This window comes from Mus caroli, unplaced genomic scaffold (assembly GCF_978045245.1).
Source record: "Mus caroli unplaced genomic scaffold, Mus_caroli_1 scaffold_9, whole genome shotgun sequence".
In the NCBI taxonomy this organism is placed as follows: domain Eukaryota; kingdom Metazoa; phylum Chordata; class Mammalia; order Rodentia; family Muridae; genus Mus; species Mus caroli.
In genome coordinates this window covers 32,401,869-32,419,518 of record NW_028227264.1, presented here as the reverse complement: position 1 = coordinate 32,419,518, position 17,650 = coordinate 32,401,869, and the positions used below count along the sequence as shown (strand labels likewise).

The 17,650-nt window shown below is 40.3% G+C and overlaps 1 protein-coding gene across 3 annotated transcripts in view; it reads left to right on the top strand.

Annotated features, from left to right (window-relative positions):
• Dse (dermatan sulfate epimerase) overlaps positions 1-17,650 on the top strand; it is a 61,262-nt gene that overhangs the window by 39,355 nt on the left and 4,257 nt on the right. For all 3 annotated transcript variants that reach the window (XM_021174442.2, XM_085842769.1, XM_029482747.2), the window contains 3 exons: positions 3,150-3,403; positions 5,959-6,198; positions 17,186-17,393. In XM_021174442.2, coding sequence (XP_021030101.1) covers positions 3,150-3,403; positions 5,959-6,198; positions 17,186-17,393 — 702 coding nt within the window. The remainder of the gene's footprint in view (positions 1-3,149; positions 3,404-5,958; positions 6,199-17,185; positions 17,394-17,650) is intronic.

The following is a 17,650-nucleotide window of genomic DNA, read 5'->3' as shown; positions in this document are numbered from 1 at the left end:
TTTTTTTAAAGGAAAAATATGATGCCTTTACAGATGTGTGAAGTATTTGAAAAGTATTTCAGTAATTTGCTCACATATTTATGGATATTCTTCCTTGTTTCTATACTAAAAAAAAAAAATCCATAAAATTTAGTGGCAGTATGAAATCCACAGACTATGGCAATGAGCTTTTAATTCTCTTTTATACCCAATTTGTTTGCTCTATGTTACCCTTACACAGGCTTTTCTTGTCCGTGAGTACAGTATCATGTCGTCATTATTTTGAGTGTTTGTTGTCCTTTGTTTTCAGACTGACTTGATTAGCTATACAATATGAAAGTGAACCGTCTGTCTCCATTTCATCAGGAGAGTGTTCTGTGCTTGGACCCAGCACCAACTGGCTGCTTTTTGTAGCAGGCTACTAAAGTGTCACTATCCCTGTAATGACATTTATTATCCATTTGACAATAGTTAAAATGTGAGTTCAGAAAGAAAGAGTTAATGTTTCTAACACCAACTGGAAGAACTTATTCTGAAAACATTGCTATTGTTATTTAGTGCGGGTGAGAGTTGGAAAACTTTGAAATCTGGAAGGAGTCTGTATTCCTTCAAAAGGTCTTTAATTTTTCCCTGTAGTATAAAGAGGGCTGGAAATTGTAATATATGTGCTTTGCAGGAAGAGGCAATCAACTCCACCTGAACACCCATATTCAGCTAATAGGCTTTGACTCAGCCCAGAAGATCAGTTAATGTATATACATTTAAATATATTCTAAAGTGAAAGAAAAATCATTATTTTCTTAATGATTCCCCAGTTAGACTTCTCAATAAATTCATTAACCACTGCTCTGATCACTTTGAGTTAGAGCTTTTCCTTGCTTCATCCATGGGCTAAGAGCAAACTTTCTTTAAAAAAATTTTTTTAATTGATTTATTTATTTTACTTATCTTATATATGGCTCACTACCCTATTCATGGTTACTCCCTCCCACAAGAGCAAACTTCTTTTAGTTTCTGTGACCATTAAAGTAGCTGAGGTCAGACAAGATTGTATAGGGGAAAGATTTACATCAACCTTGCTAATGCTGTGGCCCTTTAATGCAGTTCCTCATGCTGCAGTGACCTGCAGCCATAAAATTATTTTTTGCAACTCCATAGCTGTAATTTTGCTACTGTTATTAATCATAATATAAATATCTGATATGCAGGATATCTGCTATGTGACCCCTGTTGAGGGCGGGTCTTCTCCTACAGATTGAGAACTATTGATTTAGGTAAACTTCTAGACATGCAGCTATTACAGGATAGCTTTGAAAAAGATTAATAGATAAATTCTTTTTTTTTTTTTGGTTTTTCGAGACAGGGTTTCTCTGTATAGCCCTGGCTGTCCTGGAACTCACTCTGTAGACCAGGCTGGCCTCGAACTCAGAAATCCGCCTGCCTCTGCCTCCCGAGTGCTGGGATTAAAGGCGTGCGCCACCACGCCCGGCTAGATAAATTCTTTATCTATTGACATGTTTTGTTGAGTCAGAAACTGCTCAAAAGGAACAATTTAAATGTCCAGGACCTAGACAATTTAAAAGAAATTGTCATTGGAATATTTTACAAAAGTCAGGAATTTTATCTTGTGTAATATTTGTAACAATAAAATAATTGCTTACACAGGTGATAGGAAGATACTGATATTGGGGCCATTGTGGCTAGGTGTATACATTGCTATTATTTATAGATATATCATAACATGGTGCAATGACAAGGAGCTGGGCAGCTCACCAGTCACTATGGGACAGTAAAAAAACCTGTTGCCAATCTCTGACAATAGCATAGTCTTGTGTTTTGTTTCTAGAATCAGGGAATTTGTTTACAAGCAGTGCAATGCTGACAAGCTGCAGATGGGCATATTCTATCTATCTATCTATCTATCTATCTATCTATCTATCTATCTATCTATGGCTTTTCAAAAAAGGGTTTCTCTGTATAGGCCTGGAAATCCTGGAACCGTGTGGACCAGGCTGGTCTTAAACTCACAGAGATCTGCCTGCTTCTGCCTTCTGAGTGTTGGGATTAAAGGTGTGAGCCACCACTTCCCATCAAGGCAACATTTTTTTTTAATGTGACCAAATGAATAAGAAACTTTAGTACCAGATTATAGTACCAGGACAGCTAACTGGAATGGTGAGATTATTATACATGCAAAGATCCTGCCAAATTCCTGGCTTTGTAACCACATCATCATCATTGAAATTCATCAGTTCCTTTTTACTGAGAGTCATCTGTGCCACACAGAGATGTGGTTGGGGATCCAACACACATGTATACACACACACACACTCACACACTCACACACTGTAATCAGAAAAGCAACAGGGATAGAACTTCATTTTGGAGGAGCATTAAAATTCTGATAGGGTGACCAGGTAAGGCCTCATCAAGAGCACTTCTCATTGCCCAGTCAGTCTCATCAATGTTTGAGCCTCTCTTCTTTTCATGGTTGACCTTGTACTTCTGTCTAGACTATGGTGTTGTAGACTACCACACCTTCATTCCGACCAGCTGACGCCCATATTGGAACTGATATCCAATATGCTTGTTGAGTTGTTTTCTCAAGGCAGCCTTAAGAACAGCCTTAAAAAAGAAGGGGTGAGCACCAAGTTGCCTTGCCATTACATGCTCTATTCCTTATGCATCTGAATAGTTTCTTATACCTCTCATAGAGAATGGAAAATCTAGCCAGGTCATGGTGATGCACACCTTTAATCCCAGCACTCAGGAGGCAGAGACAGGTAGATCTCTGAGTTCTAGGCCAGGCTGATCTACAGAGAGTTCCAGGACAGCCAGGACTACAGAAAAACCCTGTCTTGAAAAACCAATAAGGAAGGAAGGAAGGAAGGAAGGAAGGAAGGAAGGAAGGAAGGAAGGAAGGAAGGAAGAAAGGAAGGAAGGGAAAATATAAAGTAAAGTATAAGTCTTAGGGGTCTTGATGTAACCAGAAGCTTGAGAGAGAGCACTGTTAACTCTATAGTCCTCACATGAGGCCAACTTGGTGCTGGAGCCTAACGTCTATTATGTGTGCTTAGACTTCTTGGATTCCGTATTCATTTGCATGCTTTGTAAAGAGTGGTGAAAGGTGTGAGGCCTGCACTCAGTTCTGGGTTAATTTTTTGTTGCAGGTTGGTGAAAGATGCGCCTTGGGATGAAGTTCCACTTGCGCACTCCCTGGTGGGTTTCGCCACTGCATATGACTTCTTATACAACTACCTGAGCAAGACACAGCAGGAGACATTCCTGGAAGTGATTGCCAATGCCTCAGGCTATATGTATGAAACTTCCTTTAGAAGAGGATGGGGGTTCCAGTACTTGCACAACCATCAGCCCACCAACTGCATGGCCTTACTCACTGGAAGTCTCATTCTGATGAACCAAGGTGTGTATGTTATCCTAACATGGTCAGAGCATTGCCCAAGCCACTATCAGTCAAAGCTGCCATGGGAGAAACACAAGCTTTGTTTCTCACTTTTCTTAGGTACATGTTAATACTTGAGTCCAAATTAAGTCTACAGATGAAATGGCATTCAGGGCATCTTTTAGGTACCTAAGGACATGTAACTTTTAAAATGCCTGCTAGTTCTATTAGCCTGCAGGTTTCCTAAATCTGGCTAATAACTGTCCCAAACCAAAACCCTGCAGCACAGGATCGGTGATAAGCACTCATTTTTCAGGAGAATTCTGACAGTGGAAGCCTGTCAACCTAGAAAAAAAATGGAAGTTTTTAAAAGCTTAGTAGGTTTTAAATTTGCAAGTGTATATTCCTAGCATGCAGGTGGGTGAACCAAATACAACTGCCTCCACTCAAACAAACACACACACACACACACACACATACAGTCTGTCAGAACACCTAGTCTAGATCATTCGGGTCAAAGTTGGAAGCAGTTTTTTGTGGCTTGCATCATTACTTTTTGTTAGTATGCCACTGAAGCCTTATTTTTTCCATAAGCATTTTATTTTGCTGGGAATGTGGGTTTGTAGTAGGGTCTTCCTGGTATTAGAATATTAAATATATCATTGGAATATTAAATATAACCTTGGAATATTAGATATTAAATATTAGACTACTAAATATATCATTGGAACATGGAGAATAACTGAAGCCTTATATTGCCTGTAAGCATTTTACATGGCTGGGAATGTAGGTTCGTGGTAAGGTCTTTCTAGCATGTGCAAGCCCCTGTGCTCAGTCCCAAAAGGAAGAAAGGAGAGAAAGAAGGAGAAAAAGTGAAAGAATTAACACTTTATTGATTATCCAGCAAGACCTTGCCACATCTAGCTTTTTCCCTGTTGTGTCTGCCAGCCATGACTTGTAATCAAGTCTCAGAAGAAAAGCTTCAACTGACAGCTTGAATATTATACTGATGGTTTTCCAGACTGCAGAGTGTGTTGGTAGACATTGGAGTGATAGCTAGTGAAAGAACATAGAAGGAAAACCAGGTAGTGTGATATCAGTGGAGTGATAGCCAGGCTGTAGATGCCAGCCACATCACTCGGGCTGGAGATGGAGAACACAGGAAGAAAAGTGACTATAGGTAAAGAGAACTGCTGGAAAGGCTGGAGCTGTGTCATAGCAAGAACCAGACAACACTTGCTACCTCTGTACAACAAAGTGTGAGGGCAGGATGATCCTTCAGGCCTGAGGGACATGGTGTATGCTGGGACCTGGAGTCACTGCTGACCTGGCAAGCTAGCCCATTGCCTAGCAGTCCTGTGGTAATGTGATCAGCAGAAGCAGGGCACACATGCTTATAGGGTAAGTAACAGTCTCCACCATATTAGAAGGCAGAAAGCTCATCCTTTTCCTGTTACTGTGTGTGTCTAAAATGAGCCACCAAAACAAGCAGGGCTTCAAACCTTAGGCTTAGATTAGAATTCTGTTCATTTTGAGTCATGGACTCAAGGCCTGGAATAAGCCAACTTTTCTGTAGTGTGGGAACAATAAGGGGTAAAACAGCTTGTTGAAAGGATTAAGTCTATTCAGTGCTGTATAGACTGTAACAAGAGGAGTTACTGTTATGTAAGTGGGAGAGTTTGGGAAAACTCACATTTCTCTATCTAAGGATTTTGTGAACATAATCTTCAGTGGAAAAATTAAACAGTGCGATCCTGTGAAGGAATACCTACTCACAGTCAAAGGCTCGCCCTTGACAAACTTAGATTTCCTAGCTGATTCGTGTCACTATTAAATTTCTACCTGATCATTCTGTGGAATCTGAAAGCACAGATGAATCAGAGTTGTCTCCTGTGATGGGACAGGCTAAGGAAAGTATTCTTAGCATTTATAGTATTTTTGTGGGTTATTATAATGTCAGAAGTTTGGAAAAGTGATGACCTTCCAATCAAGCAATCAATTAATCAAGCAATCAAAAACCAGAAAACAACAACAACAACAAAAACAAAAAAATACTTAATAACATTTTAGGAAAGCATATACCAAATTTCCATGCAAGTTGTGATGCAGTGTGTGTGTGTGTGTGTGTGTGTGTGTGTGTGTGTGTGTGAGAGAGAGAGAGAGAGAGAGAGAGAGAGAGAGAGAGACTTTAGTCTATTAAAACTTGAATAGTTACTTGGTTCTCACTGAAGGCTTTATTTAACTAGTAAATGGCCTATTTGCTAGTAATACTTAATATTTCATAGTAAATACTTAATATTTACTAAACTTAATGTCCAATAGTAAATATTTAATATACATATCAAATAGTATTTAATAATTTAATAGTAAATGTTTTAAAAGTTCTTAACCTACACATCATGGACAAAGTAGGAAAGGGTGTGATTTATCATGTTGACAAATAAGAGCATTAAAAAAATGTGTGATTTGTAATCATATACTCTGTTCAGGTTCATTGTAGAGTTTTGTGTAAAACATGTAAACATATTTTCAGTCATGTTCTGTTTTAGCCTTTGGTCATTACATTTATCTTTCAGGGTACCTTCAGGAGGCCTATTTATGGACCAAGCAAGTTCTAAGCATCATGGAGAAGTCTCTGGTCTTGCTGCGAGAGGTGACGGATGGCTCTCTCTATGAAGGAGTTGCATACGGCAGCTATACCACTAGATCCCTGTTCCAGTACATGTTTCTTGTTCAGAGGCACTTTGACATCAACCACTTTGGCCATCCATGGCTTAAGCAACACTTTGCCTTTATGTATCGGACCATCTTGCCAGGTAGAGTGAAAAGGGAAAACATCATTTCTGACTGTGAATATGAGCTAGAGTTGACAAAGAAATGAGCTTGGGGATAGGGTGGGGAGGCTTGTCTACTGAGATGCAAGTGTCTTTTTCATTCAAGAAAATTTTAAGACATTAAAATTTTGGGAGCACAAATGAAGATGTGCACTTTCAGTATTTTATTTGGAATATAATGGATCAAGTGTCATTTCTCTCCTGCCATAGCACTTCCATTATGTATTTAAACTTGATAGCCATAAACTTGTTTTCATGAAGCTAAACAAGATATAAGCATTAATGATTGCACTTCCCTTCTTTTTCTGAGATCTGTGCTTAAGATTATTGTAGATTTGGGTTTTAAGCTTTTTCTTTCAAACTGTACAGATTTGAAATAAATAGTAGAATACACACACACACACACACACACACACACACATATATATATATATATATATATATAGAGAGAGAGAGAGATACACACATACATATATATTGTATTTGAAGCTTAGTGTTTTCTTTGAGTGTTTTAGTAAGCCAGTGTGTAGTTCAGTGGTAGAATGCTAGCTAAACATGTTTATACATAAGGCTGTGGTTTTAATCAATCCCTAACATCCTATAAAGAAAAAAGTAATAAATCCACAAAATACCACTCTATATAATTAAATATTGTAATATATGTTACAGAATACAGAGAACAAAACAAAATGCAATGAAACTTTAGTGATAATCTCCTATCTCGTTTTCTATCTAAAAATGTGTATAATTATTTAAATGATTTGCTAACTTACTCATTTCTAAGACATCTTTATAACTCTCCTTATTTCTAAAACAAGACTAAGATCAGAAAATATAGGAAGTAAATTTTATCAGGGTAGATTTCCTTCCCTTGGGAAATAAAATTTTTTATAATTCTGATATCCTAGAGTTTTTTTTTTTTTTGTTGCTATGATAAAATACACTGACAAAAAAGAAAAAGGTATTTTAGCTTATAATAATTCCAGAGGGATCAATCCATCATGACAGAAAAGACATGGCAACAGGATAGGATGACTTGACAACAGGAGGGGGAAGGTGGCTGAACACATCATGTCTATATATAGGAACTAGAGAAAGAGAGAGCAGGAAGCTTGGCCAGGCTATAAAGTCTCAAAGCCTGTCCCCCAGTATCATACTTCTTCCATCAAGACTCCTAAAACTTCCATAACTTCTCCAAACACTGATACCAGCTATGGACTGTGTGTTCAAACACATGAGCCTATGGTGAACATTTCATATTTAATCCATAACAGTTTTGTCAGCTTGATACAACGCTGAGTCTCAAAGAAGGATTATCTAGATTATGATGATGTGTGAACATGTCTGTGGTAATTGTCATGATTAAATCATCTGCTCACTGTGGGTGACACCATTCCCTAGGAAAGGGCTTCTGGACTACATGAATGGAGAAATGTAGCTGACCATTAGTATACATGCATCAATTCACTGCTCTCTGCTTCTGACTACGAATGCAATCGGACATGTTGCTTTGAGTTCTTGCTGCCTTGACTATTCCACAATAATAGGTTTTGTTCAACAACAGGAAATAAAACTAAAGACAGTGATTCTAGAATACACCAAAGAGTCCAATATTTAAATCTTTATGCTCTGTATATATGTATAAAGACTAGACAGGATTAGTTAGGGAAGCAGAAACCGGCCTGAGTAGGACCACAGGCCTCATCCGGCCGGATCAGCGCCGGGGTAGCGGGAGCGCAGGGTTGCCTGACACCCGCCAGCTACCCACGACCCCCGCCGCAGGATTTTGGGACTGCTGGTGAGTGGAACACAGCTTCTGCTCCAGTCCAATCACGCGGGACCTGAGACTGCTCTGGTTGGGGAGAGAGAAATCCGGCCTACATAGGACCACAACCCTCTTCCGGTCAGAAAAGCACCAGGGCAGCTGGGGCGCAGGGTCGGCTGACACTCACCAGCTACCCACAACACCCACCACAGGATCTTAAGACTTCTGGAGAGTGGAACACAGCTTCTGCTCCAATCCAATTGCACGCGGGACCAGAGACTGCATTAGTTAGGGAAGCAGAAAAACGGCCTGAGTAGGACCACAGGCCTCTTCCGGCTGGACCAGCACCGGGGTACCATCAGCTACCCACGACCCCCGCCGCAGGATTTAGAGACTGCTGGTGAGTGGAACACAGCTTCTGCTCCAATCTTTAAACAGTGACAACGATAACAACTAACCCCAGAGATTACCAGATGGCGAAAGGTAAACGTAATAATCTTACTAACAGAAACCAAGACCACTCACCATCATCAGAACCCAGCACCCCCACTTCGCCCAGTCCAGGGCACCCCAACACACCGGAAAAGCTAGACACGGATTTAAAAGCATATCTCCTGATGATGATAGAGGACTTCAAGAAGGACTTTAATAACACACTTAAAGAAATGCAGGAGAACACTGCTAAACAGGCAGAAGACAATAAAGAGGAAGCACAAAAATCCCTTAAAGAATTGCAGGAGAACACTGCTAAAGAGTTACAAATCCTTAAAGAAAAACACGATAACATAATCAAACAGGTAGAAGTCCTTACAGAAAAACAGGAAAACACATCCAAACAGATGATGGAAATGAACAAAACCATACTAGACCTAAAAAGGGAAGTAGACACAATAAAGAAAACCCAAAATGAGGCAACACTGGAGATAGAAACCCTAGGAAAGAAATCTGGAACCATAGATACGAGCATCAGCAACAGAATACAAGAGATGGAAGAGAGAATCTCAGGTGCAGAAGATTCCATAGAGAACATCGGCACAACAATCAAGGAAAATGTAAAATGCAAAAAGATCCTAACTCAAAACATCCAAGAAATACAGGACACAATGAGAAGACCAAACCTACGGATAATAGGAGTGGATGAGAATGAAGATTTTCAACTCAAAGGACCAGCAAACATCTTCAACAAAATTATAGAAGAAAACTTCCCAAATCTAAAGAAAGAGATGCCCATGAACATACAAGAAGCCTACAGAACTCCAAATAGACTGGACCAGAAAAGAAATACCTCCCGACACATAATAATCAGAACAACAAATGCTCTAAATAAAGATAGAATACTAAAAGCAGTAAGAGAAAAAGGCCAAGTAACATATAAAGGCAAGCCTATCAGAATTACACCAGATTTTTCACCAGAGACTATGAAAGCCAGAAGATCCTGGACGGATGTTATACAGACACTAAAAGAACACAAATTCCAGCCCAGGCTACTATACCCAGCCAAACTCTCAATTAACATAGATGGAGAAACCAAAGTATTCCACGACAAAACCAAATTCACACATTATCTCTCCACGAATCCAGCCCTTCAGAGGATAATAACAGAAAAAAACCAATACAAGGACAGGAACCACGCCCTAGAAACAACAAGAAGGTAATCCCTCAACAAACCTAAAAGAAGACAGCCACAAGAACAAAATGCCAACTTTAACAACAAAAATAACAGGAAACAACAATTACTTTTTTTTAATATCTCTTAATATCAATGGACTCAACTCCCCGATAAAAAGACATAGACTAACAAACTGGCTACACAAACAAGACCCAACATTTTGCTGCTTACAGGAAACTCATCTCAGAGAAAAGGATAGACACTACCTCAGAATGAAAGGCTGGAAAACAATTTTCCAAGCAAATGGCATGAAGAAACAAGCTGGAGTAGCCATTCTAATATCTGATAAGATTGACTTCCAACCCAAAGTCATTAAAAAAGACAGGGAGGGACACTTCATACTCATCAAAGGTAAAATCCTCCAAGAGGAACTATCAATCCTGAATATCTATGCTCCAAATACAAAGGCAGCCACATTCATTAAAGAAACTTTAGTAAATCTCAAAGCACACATTGCACCTCATACAATAATAGTGGGAGACTTCAACACACCACTTTCACCAATGGACAGATCATGGAAACAGAAACTAAACAGGGACACAGTGAAACTAAGAGAAATTATGAATCAAATGGATCTGGCAGATATCTACAGAACATTCTATCCTAAAACAAAAGGATATACCTTCTTCTCAGCACCTCATGGTACCTTCTCCAAAATTGACCACATAATTGGTCACAAAGCAGGCCACAACAGATATAAAAATATTGAAATTGTCCCATGCATCCTATCAGATCACCATGGACTAAGGCTGATCTTCAATAACAAAATAAATAATAGAAAGCCAACCTTCACGTGGAAACTGAACAGCACTCTTCTCAATGATACCTTGGTCAAGGAAGGAATAAAGAAAGAAATTAAGGACTTTTTAGAGTTCAATGAAAATGAAGCCACAACATACCCAAACTTATGGGACGCAATGAAAGCATTTCTAAGAGGAAAACTCATAGCTCTGAGTGCCTCCAAAAGGAAACTAGAGAGAACACACATTACCAGCTTGACAACACACCTAAAAGCACTAGAACAAAAGGAAGCAAATTCACCCAAGAGGAGTAGACGGCAGGAAATAATCAAACTCAGGGGTGAAATCAACCAAGTGGAAACAAGAAAAACTATTCAAAGAATCAACCAATCAAGGAGCTGGTTCTTTGAGAAAATCAACAAGATAGATAAACCCTTAGCCAGACTCACTAGAGGGCACAGGGAAAGCATCCTAATTAACAAAATCAGAAATGAAAAAGGAGACATAACAACAGATCCTGAAGACATCCAAAACACCATCAGATCCTTCTACCAAAGGCTATACTCAACAAAACTGGAGAACCTGGATGAAATGGAGAAGTTCCTAGACATATACCAGGTACCAAAGTTGAATCAAGATCAGGTTAATGATCTAAACAGCCCTATATCCCCCAAAGAAATAGAAGCAGTCATTAATAGTCTCCCAACTAAAAAAAGCCCAGGACCAGATGGGTTTAGTGCAGAGTTCTATCAGACCTTCAAAGAAGATCTAATCCCAGTTCTTCACAAACTATTCCACAAAATAGAAAAAGAAGGTACTCTACCCAACTCATTCTATGAAGCCACAATTACTCTGATACCTAAACCACAAAAAGACCCAACAAAGATAGAAAACTTCAGACCAATATCCCTTATGAATATTGATGCAAAAATCCTCAATAAAGTTCTTGCTAACCGAATCCAAGAACACATCAAAACAATCATCCATCCTGACCAAGTAGGTTTCATCCCAGGGATGCAGGGATGGTTCAATATACGGAACTCCATCAACGTAATCCAGTATATAAACAAACTCAAAGACAAAAACCACATGGTCATCTCCTTAGATGCGGAAAAAGCATTTGACAAGATCCAACACACATTCATGATAAAAGTCTTGGAAAGATCAGGAATTCAAGGCCCATACCTAAACATGATAAAAGCAATCTACAGCAAACCAGTAGCCAACATCAAAGTAAATGGTGAGAAGCTTGAAGCAATCCCTCTAAAATCAGGGACTAGACAAGGCTGTCCACTTTCTCCATACCTATTCAACATTGTACTTGAAGTCCTAGCCAGAGCAATTCGACAACAAAAGGAGATCAAAGGGATACAAATTGGAAAAGATGAAGTCAAAATATCACTCTTTGCAGATGATATGATAGTATATATAAGTGACCCTAAAAATTCCACCAGAGAACTCCTAAGCCTGATAAACAGCTTCGGTGAAGTAGCTGGATATAAAATTAACTCAAACAAATCAATGGCCTTTCTCTACACAAAGAATAAACAGGCTGAGAAAGAAATTAGGGAAACAACACCCTTCTCAATAGTCACAAATAATATAAAATATCTTGGCGTGACTCTAACTAAGGAAGTGAAAGATCTGTATAATAAAAACTTCAAGTCTCTGAAGAAAGAAATTATAGAAGATCTCAGAAGATGGAAAGATCTCCCATGCTCATGGATTGGCAGGATCAACATTGTAAAAATGGCTATCTTGCCAAAAGCAATCTACAGATTCAATGCAATCCCCATCAAAATTCCAAATCAATTCTTCAACGAATTAGAAAGTGCAATCTGCAAATTCATCTGGAATAACAAAAAACCTAGGATAGCAAAAACTCTTCTCAAGGATAAAAGAACCTCTGGTGGAATCACCATGCCGGACCTAAAGCTCTACTACAGAGCAATTGTGATAAAAACTGCATGGTACTGGTATAGTGACAGACAAATAGACCAATGGAATAGAATTGAAGACCCAGAAATGAACCCACACACCTATGGTCACTTGATCTTCGACAAGGGAGCTAAAAACATCCAGTGGAAGAAAGACAGCATTTTCAACAAATGGTGCTGGCACAACTGGTTGTTAACATGTAGAAGAATGCGAATCGATCCATTCCTATCTCCTTGTACTAAGGTCAAGTCTAAGTGGATCAAGGAACTTCACATAAAACCAGAGACACTGAAACTTATAGAGGAGAAAGTGGGGAAAAGCCTTGAAGATATGGGCACAGGGGAAAAATTCCTGAATAGAACAGTAATGGCTTGTGCTGTAAGATCGAGGATTGACAAGTGGGACCTCATGAAACTACAAAGCTTCTGCAAGGCTAAAGACACCATCAATAAGACAAAAAAACCACCAACAGATTGGGAAAGGATCTTCACCTATCCTAAATCAGATAAGGGACTAATATCCAATATATATAAAGAACTCAAGAAGGTGGACTCCAGAAAGTCAAATAACCCCATTAAAAATGGGGCTCAGAACTGAACAAAGAATTCTCACCTGAGGAATACCGAATGGCAGAGAAGCACCTGAAAAAATGTTCAACATCCTTAATCATCAGGGAAATGCAAATCAAAACAACCCTGAGATTCCACCTCACACCAGTCAGAATGGCTAAGATCAAAAATTCAGGTGACAGCAGATGCTGGCGAGGATGTGGAGAAAGAGGAACACTCCTCCATTGTTGGTGGGATTGCAAGCTTGTACAACCACTCTGGAAATCAGTCTGGCGGTTCCTCAGAAAATTGGACATAGTACTACCGGAGGATCCAGCAATACCTCTCCTGGGCATATATCCAGAAGATGTCCCAACCGGTAAAAAGGACACATGCTCCACTATGTTCATAGCAGCCCTATTTATAATAGCCAGAAGCTGGAAAGAACCCAGATGTCCCTCAACAGAGGAATGGATACAGAAATTATGGTACATTTACACAATGGAGTACTACTCAGCTATTAAAAAGAATGAATTTATGAAATTCCTAGCCAAATGGATGGACCTGGAGGGCATCATCTTGAGTGAAGTAACACAATCACAAAAGAACTCACACAATATGTATTCATTGATAAGTGGATATTAGCCCAAAACTTAGGATACCCAAGATATAAGATACAATTTGATAAACGCATGAAACTCAAGAAGAATGAAGACCAAAGTGTGGACACTGTGCACCTTCTTAGAATTGGGAACAAAACACCCAGGGAAGGAGTTACAGAGACAAAGTTCGTAGCTGTGATGAAAGGATGGACCATTTAGAGACTGCTGTATCCAGGGATCCGTCCCATAATCAGCTTCTAAACGCTGACACCATTGCATACACTAGCAAGATTTTGCTGAAAGGACCCAAATATAGCTGTCTCTTGTGAGACGATGCCGGGGCCTAGCAAACACAGGAGTGGATGTTCACAGTCAGCTATTGTATGTATCACAGGGCTCCCAATGGAGAAGCTAGAGAAAGTACCCAAGGAGCTAAAGGGATCTGCAACCCTATTGTTGGAACAACATGATGTACTAACCAGAACCCTGGAGCTCTTGTCTCTAGCTGCATATGTATCGAAAGATGGCCTAGTCGGCCATCAATGGAAAGAGAGGCCCATTGGACTTGCAAACTTTATATGCCCCAATATAGGGGAATGCCAGGGCCAAAAGAATGGGAATGGGTGGGTAGGGAAGTGGGGGGCGCTATGGGGGACTTTTGGGATAGTATTGGAAATGTAATTGAGGAAAATATGTAATAAAAATATTAAAAAAAAAAAAAACCCCCCAAAAAAAAAAAGACTAGACAGGCTCTCCCCTTATTAGATTAGTTATCCATAAATTAATGCAGCAGCCAAGAATTGGCTCAGGTACAATGCTTGTCATGCAGGTATGGGAACCTGGGTTTGAATTGAATTTCTGGAACCTATGCAAAGCCAGACTCAGTAGCAGGATCTGTTATTTCAACACTTGTCTGGGGAAATGAAAGTTGTGGGCTACCTAGCCTGGAATCCACAGTGGTTAACAGCAAGAGATCCCATCTAAAACAAAGGGAAAGTGACCTGACCTCTAAGATTATCCTCTAAGTCCACACAAACACCATGCAATGGGCATACTTCCTTTTGTACTCAAGTGCACGTGCATGTTCACACACACAAAGATAAAAAGTGAAACTTCATAGCAAATAGCCATTTAAAGAGGCAGATAAGGCCTACTCTGGGAACTCAAATGCTTATTTTTAGACTTACAAAGAAGTGTAGTTTGTAGTTCTTCTTAATAATCAAAGACTGTCTAAAGGAAGGGACTGCAAGAAGGTCCCAGGGTTTGTAATTTGAGCTGAGATCTACAACAAGCCTTCTCCTGGTCATTTATTTCTTTTGCTAGGAAAGACAGTACATTTAAGGGGGCCTCAGCTATTGTGCTTAGTAATGCAACAAACTTAAGGGACATCTCTACTAAGCTAGGCATTGTAATGGACAATTTAAGATTTAAAGAAGAATATGTCCCCCTATTTAAAGAAACTTGTAGTATGAGTTGTGACATACCATATTTTGTAATATAATTATACTAGAATATTGCTCATTCAGCTATTAGAAATTAAATTGCTAGCTATAAATACATTCGTGGTAGCACTTTAGAAAAGATTCTATGTTTATTTTATTCTTTCAGTTTATTCTGAACCACTCCACACATGCCCCTCTCTGATATTTCAGTCATGATTATTCTTGTTTGGTACAGGGTTTTCTTCCTTTCTGCTCTATGACATTTGAATTTCATTTTGGTTTTCTTCCCTAACACCAGCAATGATACCTGACTCTGATTCTTGCATTTTTTTTCTTCCTTTTTTTTCTTCCTTTAATTCTGGCAGCGTGTATTAACAGAAGCTTTCCTGAGAATTCAGTTTTTGTCTTCACTCTGATAAGCAAATTAAGTTTTACTCTATTGGAAGCCAAACTGAAACACCCTATATTCTTCTTCTTTTTTTTAAATTGGATATTTTCTTTATTTACACTTCAAATGTTATCTCCTTTCCCAGTTTGCCCTCCAGAAACCTCCTATCCCATCCCCTTCTTCCTCTGCTTCTATGAGGGTGCTCTTCCACCCACCCACCCACTCCCACCTCCCTGCCCTGGCATTCCCCTACACTGGGGCATTGAGCCTTCACAGGACCAAGGACCTCTCCTTCCATTGATGCCTAACAAAGGCCAACCTCTGCTACATATGTGGCTGGAGCCATGGGTTCCTCCATGAGTACTCTTGGATGGTAGTTTAGTCCCTGAGAGCTCTGGGGGGTCTGGTTGGTTGATGTTGTTCTTCCTATGGGGTTGCAGACCCCTTCAACTCCTTCAGTCCTTTCTCTAACTCCTCCATTGGGACCCCATATTCAGTCCAGTGATTGGCTGCGAGCATCCATCTCTGTATATGTCAGGCTCTGGCAGAGCCTCTCAGGGAGATAGCTATATCAGGCTCCTGTCAGCAAGCACTTCTTGGCATCTGCAATAGTGTCTGGCTTTAGTGACTTGCTTTTCTGGTGGAATGTGGCTATCTAGGGTTTGCTGTAGTGGGAGAACTGGGTTCTGATGATGCCAAGTAACCTTGGTTTCTGTTGCTTATATTCTTGTGCTTGCCTTTCACCATCTGGTTATCTCTAGTGCTACTTGCCCTCACTGTTCTCTGACTGGAACCTGTCCCTTCTGTGCTCCTGGTTGTGTCAGAACTCAGAGTTAAGCTGTCTCTCTGATTGTGTGATTTGGGGATCCTGGGATCCTGAGATCCTTGGTGTGCCAGAGCTCCTGGGCATCAAGCTGCCTCTGGGGCCCTGAAATCCTGGTGTGACCAAGCTCCTGAGATCCTGTTGTGTCAGAGGTCCTGGGAGTCGAGCTCTCTCTGGGTGTTGCAGGAGTGGGTGGGGAGTCAGAGCCCTGGGTTTGATCTGGGCACAGGTACAAGCTGGAAGGAACCCATGCCTCTGGCTGGGTAGGGATTTGTGTTTCCCTGGTTCCTGAGGGGGTCCCAGTTACGGTGGTTGTTGGGAAAGATGTTGTGGCCTCAGCTGTGATCTTTAGTGTGTCAGAGCTCCAGTGCTCCTGGGTTTGTCCAATCTCTTGGGAGTGGAGCTTCCTCTTGTGATCCTGGGCAGTTCAGAGCACTTGGGACCTGGGCTCTCTCTAGGTGTTGTAGGAGTAGGTGCAGAGCATCTCAAAGTGCAAGTTCAGCCCAGAAGGAACCCGTGCCACTGGCTGGATGGGGTGGGGTGGGTTGGGGGGATGTCCTGGATCCTGGGGATGCCAGTTACTCGGGGTGTTGGGGCAGATGTTGGGGCCTCCTCACCTGTAATCCTGGGCATGTTAGAGTACCTGAGAGTTAAGCTTCCTCTGGGTGTTGTGGGCCTGAGCACCCTCCATTCTTAGCTTGGCCTAGAATTCGAGTTGAGATGCAGAAAATCCTAGTGCTCATTACAGCTTCAGGACTACATCTGCAGAAGATGGTGTCTGTCCTAGATACAAGCTTAATCATTCATAGCGTGGGCATTGAGAGTGAGGAAGGGAGCCAGTGTGTGCCGCATCTGTTACCAACAACAGATACCAGCTTTCAAGGCAATTATGGTAAATCGGTATGGCTCAGGCCACGAATGTCACAGATTTGTTATTTTTATCTAAGATAAACTATTTATTGTAATTTTAAAATAGATGTGATGTTCACTGTTTGGACTATTCTAGTAATATAGAGTTTTAAATGCAATCTTTTCTAACTTTTTCTGCCCACAGGGTTTCAGAGAACTGTAGCCATTGCAGACTCAAATTACAACTGGTTTTATGGCCCAGAAAGTCAATTAGTGTTTCTGGATAAATTTGTCATGCGTAACGGGAGTGGAAACTGGCTGGCTGACCAAATCAGAAAGAACCGTGTAGTGGAAGGTCCAGGTACACCATCCAAAGGGCAGCGCTGGTGCACTCTACACACAGAATTTCTCTGGTATGACATTGTTGAGCTGGCTTTCCAATGAATTGGTATCCAGGTTTATACTACGCACTGTGCTTTTCTACAAAACAAACAAAAACCTCTCTCCATAGCACCTAAGTAGATATACTTTTAATTCAATTCTTAAGAATGTCTAAACCTCCATTAGGAACAGTGTTGATGATCTAATTACCATCTGCATTTCTTATACTAGAGATATCCTAAGCTTGGACTATTTCATAAATGAACCTGCTTTGTTTTGATTTTATATC